Source organism: Oncorhynchus tshawytscha, linkage group LG12, assembly GCF_018296145.1.
Source record: "Oncorhynchus tshawytscha isolate Ot180627B linkage group LG12, Otsh_v2.0, whole genome shotgun sequence".
In the NCBI taxonomy this organism is placed as follows: Eukaryota; Metazoa; Chordata; class Actinopteri; order Salmoniformes; family Salmonidae; genus Oncorhynchus; species Oncorhynchus tshawytscha.
In genome coordinates this window covers 6,550,862-6,561,172 of record NC_056440.1, presented here as the reverse complement: position 1 = coordinate 6,561,172, position 10,311 = coordinate 6,550,862, and the positions used below count along the sequence as shown (strand labels likewise).

Below are 10,311 nucleotides of genomic sequence, written 5' to 3'. Positions count from 1 at the left end.
TGGTTCCTCTCTAGGTTTCTTCCTAGGTTTTGGCCTTTCTATGGAGTTTTTCCTAGCCACCGTGCTTCTAAACCTGCATTGCCTGCTGTTTGGGGTTTTAGGCTGGGTTTCTGTACAGCACTTTGAGATATCAGCTGATGAACGAAGGGCTATATAAATAAATTTGATAAAACCACTGATCATGACAATGGGGTGAAACTCCTGGACAATAGTTGTGATTGTCCATAATGTCCATTTTACTTTGGCCTGTCCTGTTTTTAGGATATGTTGCCTTCAGTTGCGATTTTAGCATGCCAATCTTGCTGGGGCAAACTAAAAACATTTTTGGGGGGATGGATGCCAGCAAAGCAACAACACAACACTAAACAATACATGAATTTCACTATAACGGTGACAAACGGTGCCCACAAACTGTTAGGGTCTACATAAAGTTGTCTCAAAAGCAGAGTCCCAACACCTTACCTCTGCTACACCTGGCTATCAGCTGAGCCTTGTCTGGCAGCGAAACAGTTCATTCAGCCTCATTTACTGCCTTTAAAAAAACATAGCTGATATGGCTGACATGCTTAAGCAAACGTGGTTTACTGACAATTGAGATGTACAGACTATGGCATAAGGGGATGACAAGTGGATAAGAGGCTATCAGTATTTTTGATTAAGACAATGAGCAAGCTAGGATGGACATAGTCAATATAATATATTTGTTTAGCACTTTTGAAATGTACAGCGACAGAATTCAGATCATGAAACATCAAAGTATGGAATTCTCTGGATTTATGGTGCTATCAAGACAACTGGAAACTAAAAACAAAACAAGGTAGAATCATGATGATGCCATCATCATCTGATGTATCAAATACTTGTGTCATGCAATCAAATGCAAATTAATTATTTAAAAATCCTACAATGTGATTTTCTGGATTTTTGTTTTAGATTCCGTCTCTCACAGTTGAAGTGTACCTATGAATTTAAAAAAAAAAAATTACTACAGACCTCTACATGCTTTGTAAGTAGGAAAACCTGCAAAATCGTCAGCGTATCAAATACTTGTTCTCCCCACTGTATGTATTGAAATATAGGCCTAAGTAAGTTACGGTATTAAGACTAAACACGATGCGCTCGATGGTGGTTATTACAAGGCTGCTATACTCAGCCTACTAATGATAATTGCGTTACTTATTATCGTAATAATAACAACAATAAGATCAAGAAAAAGGAGCGTTATTGTTAGTATAAATATACAATTTCCCGACAATTTGGAACAGTGTAAACACTAAATTAATTATAAATAATATCAGAGGCTGTACTAACGAATACAAAATTGTGTAAAGCCTTTAATACAGCTAAGATTTGTTTTTAAATTGAATTAAAATGAACAAATATATTTTTTAATTGATTACTTGACATGTGGTTGCGTGAGGCTTGGTGTTCACGGAATCAGTAGGCTAATAAACAAACACTCAAACAGGCAACAGAAGCAGGATTTGTCTTATTTCTGTAGATATATTGATGATTTATTAAGCTAGGCACATTTAATAGTTAGGTTATTGATTATAGATTTAATTTAAGTTGTGGGTTTCCTCTCTCCTCACTTTTCTTAAGACAATAAGGAAAGGGCTGTTTTTCTCATCTCCTCATTCTGGGCCATTGCTCTCAACAACAATATGCTGGTTAATGTTGCTATTATGCACATAGCAACATGGTCTAGGAAAAGGCGCAAATTCACCAGCGCACTGATGTGTTTCAGAACCGTGGACAGCGACCACTATTCAACCACGGAGAACGCACATTTGTTACAAAATAATATAATTGATATAATATATATAATATAATATATATATAATATAATAATATAATTTTTATTGGTGTTGCACCATTGTCCATCTCATGTAATATAGCAATATACAATTACAGTAGCACTTCTCAGACTGATGGGCTGTTCCATCCCCAGGGCCTCCACAATGGATTAATCCACTCAGCCTGAATCAGACAGATGTCTTGTACACCGTGATGTATAAATATATATTTTTGCTCCTGCTTGACTAAAGAAATCTCGGGTGACCAACAGCCTATCAACCAAACAAACGCCTAAATAGTGTCAACCCTGGCTGAGAGTAACACAGAGAGTAACCCAGAGAGTAACACAGAGAGTAACCCAGAGTAACCCAGAGTAACACAGAGAGTAGCCCAGAGAGTAACCCAGAAAGTAACACAGAGAGTAACCCAGAGTAACCCAGAGAGTAACACAGAGAGTAACACAGAGAGTAACCCAGAGTAACCCAGAGAGTAACACAGAGAGTAACCCAGAGAGTAACACACAGAGTAACACAGAGAGTAACCCAGAGTAACCCAGAGAGTAACCCAGAGAGTAACACAGAGAGAAACAGAAACACAGAGAGTAACACAGAGAGTAACCCAGAGAGTAACCCAGAGTAACCCAGAGAGTAACCCAGAGTAACCCACAGACTAACCCAGAGAGTAAACCAGAGAGTAACCCAGAGTAACACAGAGAGTAACCCAGAGTAACCCAGAGAGTAACCCAGAGAGTAACAGAGAGTAACACAGAGAGTAACACAGAGAGTAACACAGAGAGTAACAGAGAGTAACACAGAGAGTAACCCAGAGAGTAACAGAGAGTAACCCAGAGAGTAACACAGAGAGTAACACAGAGAGTAACCCAGAGAGTAACCCAGAGAGTAACACAGAGAGTAACACAGAGTAGTAACCCAGAGAGTAACACAGAGAGTAACACAGAGTAACCCAGAGAGTAACCCAGAGAGTAACACAGAGAGTAACCCAGAGAGTAACAGAGAGTAACACAGAGAGTAACACAGAGTAACCCAGAGAGTAACCCAGAGTAACACAGCGGCTCTGAGAGTAACAGAGTGGCTCTGAGAGTAACACAGAGTAGCGCTGAGAGTAACCCAGAGAGTAACCCAGAGAGTAAACCAGAGAGTAACCCAGAGAGTAACAGGGAGAGTAACAGAGTAACACAGAGAGTAACACACAGAGTAACACAGTGGCTCTGAGAGTAACACAGAGTAACATAGTAACACAGAATAACACAGAGTCACGCTGAGAGTAACAGTGAGATTATAAATACTCCATAGTGTGAGGATGGGTCCAGTCAGAGTCACACTGAGAGTAACAGTGAGATTATAAATACTCCATAGTGTGAGGATGGGTCCAGTCAGAGTCACCAGGTTAGAGAGTTTTATTGTTTGTTTTGTTCTTCCAGTTGAACCAGCCGCAATATTTTTCATTAACGTTAAACACTAAACGGCTTCGGTAGAAAAAAACACACACATAAAAACTCTCAAATAAAGAGCTTCAAAATAAATAACTTTAAATAACTTGAATAAAAAACTAAAACACATGAAAAAAAGCAACAAACACCCCTGGATGTGCGGAGTGTTTTAACGTGCTTGGTATGGCTCTACTTGGAGTGTGTGTCTCAGCATCTGTTTCATTGTGTGTGAGTTTTAGTGTGTGTGTGTGTGTGTGTGTCAGTGTGTTCCAGTGTGTGTGTGTCAGTGTGTCTCAGCATCTGTTTCATTGTGTGTGAGTTTTAGTGTGTGTGTGTGTGTTTTTTAGTGTGTTTCAGTGTGTGTGTGTGTCAGTGTGTTTCAGTGTGTGTGTGTGTGTGTGTGTGTGTGTGTGTGTGTGTGTGTGTGTGTGTGTGTCAGTGCGTCAGTGCGTATCTGGCAGCAGCAACAGTGTTCTTCATCAGCATTGCGACCGTGATAGGCCCCACCCCTCCAGGAACTGGCGTGATAAACCCCGCCTTCTCCTTCACCCCTTCAGAGACACAGAGGGAAAACAACCCAGTGAGTTTGAACCCTGGGTCATGCCCTAATACCCATAATGCTCCTGAGCTAAAGCCTAGTCATTTAACTAGGTGAGTTAACACATCTATCATTCAGGTCTCTGACGAGGATACAGTACATTCCAATAGTATTCAGACCCCTTGACTTTTTCCACACTTTGTTACATTACAGCCTTATTATAAAATTGATTAAATTGTTTTAAAAAAATCTACACACAATAACCTATAATGACAAAGTAAAAACATGCTTTTAGAAATTTGAACAATATTAATGTTAGGCATTAGGGTTAGCAGTGTGGTTAAGGTTAGATTTAAAATCAGATTTTGTGACTTTGTGGCATAGCCAGCTAATGGCCTCACTGCAGAGCTGCCTCCATCCAGTACAACATTCATGAAAATAAAAGCTAACCTGTTCTATTTTTTATATTATTTAACCTTTATTTAACTAGGCCAAGTCAGTTAAGAACAAATTATTATTTACAATGACGGCCTACCAGAGAACATTGGGTTAACTGCCTTGTTCAGGGACAGAATGACATATTATTACCTTGTCAGCTCAGGGATTTGATCTAGCAACCTTCCGGTTACCGGCCCAACACTCTAACCACTAGACTACCTGCTGGTTACTGGTCCAACTCTCTAACCACTAGACTACCTGTTGGTTACTAGTCCAACGCTCTAACCACTAGGCTACCTGCTGGTTACTAGTCCAACACTCTAACCACTAGGCTACCTGCTGATTACTAGTCCAACACTCTAACCACTAGTCTACCTGCTGGTTACTAGTCCAACACTCTAACCACTAGGCTACCTGCTGGTTACGAGTCCAACACTCTAACCATAGTCTACCTGCTGGTTACTAGTCCAACACTCTGACCACTAGGCTACCTGCTGGTTACTAGTCCAACGCTCTAACCACTAGGCTACCTGCTGGTTACTAGTCCAACACTCTAACCACTAGGCTACCTGCTGGTTACTGACCCAACACTCTAACCACTAGGCTACCTGCTGGTTACTGACCAACACTCTAACCATTAGGCTACCTGCTGGTTACTAGTCCAACACTCTAACCACTAGGCTACCTGCTGGTTACTAGTCCAACACTCTAACCACTAGGCTACCTGCTGGTTACTAGTCCAACACTCTGACCACTAGGCTACCTGCTGGTTACTAGTCCAACGCTCTAACCACTAGGCTACCTGCTGGTTACTAGTCCAACACTCTAACCACTAGGCTACCTGCTGGTTACTGACCCAACACTCTAACCACTAGGCTACCTGCTGGTTACTAGTCCAACGCTCTAACCACTAGGCTACCTGCTGGTTACTGGTCCAACTCTCTAACCACTAGACTACCTGCTGGTTACTAGTCCAACGCTCTAACCACTAGGCTACCTGCTGGTTACTAGTCCAACACTCTAACCACTAGGCTACCTGCTGGTTACTGACCCAACACTCTAACCACTAGGTTACCTGCTGGTTACTAGTCCAACACTCTAACCACTAGGCTAACTGCTGATTACTAGTCCAACACTCTAACCACTAGGCTACCTGCTGGTTACTAGTCCAACACTCTAACCACTAGGCTACCTGCAGGTTACTAGTCCAACACTCTAACCACTAGGCTACCTGCTGATTACTAGTCCAACACTCTAACCACTAGGCTACCTGCTGGTTACTAGTCCAACACTCTAACCACTAGGCTACCTGCTGGTTACTAGTCCAATGCTCGAACCACTAGGCTACCTGCTGGTTACTAGTCCAACGCTCTAACCATTAGGCTACCTGCTGGTTACTAGTCCAATGCTCTAACCACTAGGCTACCTGCTGGTTACTAGTCCAACGCTCTAACCACTAGGCTACATGCTGGTTACTAGTCCAACACTCTAACCACTAGGCTACCTGCCTCTAAACACTAGGCTACCTTCTGGTTACTAGTCCAATGCTCTAACCACTAGGCTACCTGCTGGTTACTAGTCCAACACTCTAACCACTAGGCTACCTGCTGATTACTAGTCCAACACTCTAACCACTAGGCTACCTGCTGGTTACTAGTCCAACACTCTAACCACTAGGCTACCTGCTGGTTACTAGTCCAACACTCTAACCACTAGACTACCTGCTGGTTACTAGTCCAACACTCTAACCACTAGTCTACCTGCTGGTTACTAGTCCAACACTCTAACCACTAGACTACCTGCTGGTTACTAGTCCAACACTCTAACCACTAGACTACCTGCTGGTTACTAGTCCAATGCTCTAACCACTAGACTACCTGCTGGTTACTAGTCCAACGCTCTAACCACTAGGCTACCTGCTGGTTACTAGTCCAACACTCTAACCACTAGGCTACCTGCTGGTTACTAGTCCAACACTAACCACTAGGCTACCTGCCTCTAATCACTAGGCTACCTGTCTCTAACCACTAGGCTACCTGCTGGTTACTAGTCCAACACTAACCACTAGGCTACCTGCCTCTAACCACTAGGCTACTTGCTATAACCACTAGGCTACTTGCTATAACCACTAGGCTACCTGCCTCTAACCACTAGGCTACCTGCCTCTAACCACTAGGCTACCTGCCTCTAACCACTAGGCTACCTGCCTCTAACCACTAGGCTACCTGCCTCTAACCACTAGGCTACCTGCCTCTAACCACTAGGCTACCTGCTATAACCACTAGGCTACCTGCCTCTAACCACTAGGCTACCTGCCTCTAACCACTAGGCTACCTGCCTCTAACCACTAGGCTACCTGCCGCTAACCACTAGGCTACCTGCCGCTAACCACTAGGCTACCTGCCGCTAACCACTGGCTACCTGCTATAACCACTAGGCTACCTGCCTCTAACCACTAGGCTACCTGCTAACCACTAGGCTACCTGCTATAACCACTAGGCTAGCTGCCTCTAACCACTGGCTACCTGCTATAACCACTAGGCTACCTGCTATAACCACTGGCTACCTGCTAAACCACTAGGCTACCTGCTATAACCACTAGGCTACCTGCTATAACCACTAGGCTACCTGCTATAACCACTAGGCTACCTGCTATAACCACTAGGCTACCTGCTATAACCACTAGGCTACCTGCTGTAACCACTAGGCTACCTGCTATAACCACTAGGCTACCTGCTATAACCACTAGGCTACCTGCTATAACCACTAGGCTACCTGCTATAACCACTAGGCTACCTGCCTCTAACCACTAGGCTACCTGCTATAACCACTAGGCTACCTGCTATAACCACTAGGCTACCTGCCGCCCCGGAAGCGGTTTAAATCCAGTTCTGTACCTTCGAAGTCCACGTCGCCCACCAGCCGTAGTTTCCCTGTGGTCCGGTCCTGGACACGGTTAATACCCACATCGATAACCGCTGCCCCCTCCTTCACCATGTCTACTGTGATCAGCCCAGGCACACCTAGAGGACACACACACACAGGAAATTAACACACACACACAGGAAATGAACACACACACACAGGAAATGAACACACACACACAGGAAATGAACACACACACACACACAGGAAATGAACACACACACACACAGGAAATGAACACACACACACACACACAGGAAATGAACACACACACACACAGGAAATGAACACACAGACACACAGGAAATGAACACCAGACACACAGGAAATGAACACACAGACCACAGGAAATGAACACACCACATACACACACACACACACAGGAAATGAACACACACACACACACAACCGCAAATGTACAGCTAATATTAAACGTTGATCCTCAAATACACACACACACACACACACATGACACACACACACACTAGTTCTGTGTGGACACACTGGCTGGCAGGGCAATCACCAGGCATACTTCAGTCGTTCACCATGTCTACTGTGATCAGCCCAGGCACACCTAGAGGACACACACACAGGAAATGAACACACACACAGGAAATGAACACACACACACAGGAAATGAACACACACACACAGGAAATGAACACACACACACACACACACAGGAAATGAACACATACACACACAGGAAATGAACACACACACACACAGGAAATGAACACACACACACACACAGGAAATGAACACACACACACACACACGCAGGAAATGAACACACACACACGCAGGAAATGAACACACACACAGGAAATGAACACACAGACACACAGGAAATGAACACACACACATACACACACACACATATAGGAAATGAACACACACACACGAAAGTCGCTAACCGCAACATGTACAGCTAATAGTAAACGTTGATCCTCAAATACACACACACACACACACACACACACACACACACACACACTAGTTCTGTGTGGACATGACACTGGCTGGCATGGCAATCACCAGGCATACTTCAGTCGTTTTTTATAATGTTCACCTGCAGCAATGTTACAGACAAGGGAGAAGGGAAGGTGAAAGAGTGAGAGAGATGAAGAATGCAAAAATCTAAGAAAGAAATTGAGAAACCTGTCCAACCAAAAACATAGAGACCCAGAAAACCGGAGTCTACGCCTTCACTCTGGTGAATCACTAAAACAATACAGAAATACACTACGGAAAAAGAAGGAACAGCATGTCAGAAATCAGCTCATTGTAATTGAAGAATCAATGGAATCTAACCACTTCTGGGAAAATTGGAAAACACTAAACAAACAACAACATAAAGAATTATCTATCCAAAATGGAGATGTATGGGTAAACCACTTCTCCAACCTTTTTGGCTCTATAATATTAAAGACTACCAGAACCCACTGGATTCTCCAATTACCCTGAAATGAACTAAAGGACAAAATACAAACCCTCCAACCCAAAATGACCTGTGGTGTTGATGATATCCTTAATGAAATGATCAAATATACAGACAACAAATTCCAGTTGGCTATACTAAAACTCTTCAACATTATCCTTAGCTCTGGCATCTTCCCCAATATTTGGTGCCAAGGACTGATCACCCCAATCCACAAGAGTGGAGACATATTTTACCCCAATAACTACCGTTGGATATGCGTCAACAGCAACCTTTGGGAAAATCCTCTGCATTATCATTAACTTCTTGGATATAGGGGGCGCTCTTTTAATTTATTGATAAAAAAACGTTCCCGTTTTAAACAAGATATTTTGTCACGAAAAGATGCTCGACTATGCATATAATTGACAGCTTTGGAAAGAAAACACTCTGACGTTTCCAAAACTGCAAAGATATTGTCTGTGAGTGCCACAGAACTAATGCTACAGGCGAAACCAAGATGAAATTTCAAACAGGAAATGCCCCAGATTTTGAAGGCGCTGTGTTCCAATGTCTCCTTATATGGCTGTGAATGCGCCAGGAATGAGCCTACACTTTCTGTCGTTTCCCCAAGGTGTCTGCAGCATTGTGACATATTTGTAGGCATTTCCTTGGAAGATTGACCATAAGAGACTACATTTACCAGGTGCTCGCTTGGTGTCCTCCGTTGCAATTATTGCGTCATCTCCAGCTGCGTGTATTTTTCCATTTGTATTTTTCCATAGTTAACGTTGCGTTATGGTAATGAGCTTGAGGCTACGATTACGCTCCCGGATACGGGATTGCTCGACGCAAGAAGTTAACAGGAGACTCGTACATTTCCTCAGTGAAAACAATGTACTGAGCAATGTTTTTACCAAATGACCGTACGACAGACCACGTATTCACCCTGCACACTCTAATTGACAAACAAACAAACCAAAACAAGGGAAAAGTCTTCTCATGCTTTGTTGATTTCAAAAAGGCCTTTGACTCAATTTGTCACGAGGGTCTGCAATACAAATTGATGGAAAGTAGTGTTGGGGGAAAAACATACGACATTATAAAATCCATGTACACAAACAACAAGTGTGCGGTTAAAATTTGCAAAAAACACACACATTTCTTCCCACAGGGCCGTGGGATGAGACAAGGATGCAGCTTAAGCCCCACCCGCTTCAACATATATATATCAATGAATTGGCAAGGACACTAGAACAGTCTGCAGCACCTGGCCTAGAATCTGAAGTAAAATGTCTACTGTTTGCTGATGATCTGGTGCTTCTGTCCCCAACCAAGGAGGGCCTACAGCAGCACCTAGATCTTCTGCACAGATTCTGTCAGACCTGGGCCCTGACAGTAAATCTCAGTAAGACCAAAATAATGGTGTTCCAAAAAATGTCCAGTCGCCAGGACCACAAATACAAATTCCATCTAGACACCGTTGCCCTTGAGCACACAAAATTGAGAAACATGAGAAAACAAAAATATATTTACTTGACACATTGGAAATAATTAACAAAAAAACAGAGCAAACTAGAATGCTAGTTGGCCCTAAACAGAGAGTACACAGTGGCAGAATACCTGACCACTGTAACTGACCCAAACTTAAGGAAAGCTTTGACTATGTGCAGACTCGGTGAGCATAGCCTTGCTATTGAGAAAGGCCGCCGTAGGCAGACCTGGCTCTCAAGAGAAGACAGG

At 43.2% G+C, this 10,311-nt stretch overlaps 1 protein-coding gene across 2 annotated transcripts in view; it reads right to left on the bottom strand.

The window, feature by feature from the left end:
* Window positions 1-3,196: 3,196 nt before the first annotated feature.
* The window catches only part of mthfd2l (methylenetetrahydrofolate dehydrogenase (NADP+ dependent) 2 like), a 38,324-nt gene continuing 31,209 nt past the window's right edge, over window positions 3,197-10,311 (bottom strand). For both annotated transcript variants that reach the window (XM_042331253.1, XM_042331254.1), the window contains exons 7-8: window positions 7,121-7,246; window positions 3,197-3,798 (exon numbers count right to left, since the gene is read on the bottom strand). In XM_042331253.1, the coding sequence (XP_042187187.1) occupies window positions 3,683-3,798; window positions 7,121-7,246 (242 nt within the window). In that variant the 3' untranslated portion in view covers window positions 3,197-3,682. The remainder of the gene's footprint in view (window positions 3,799-7,120; window positions 7,247-10,311) is intronic.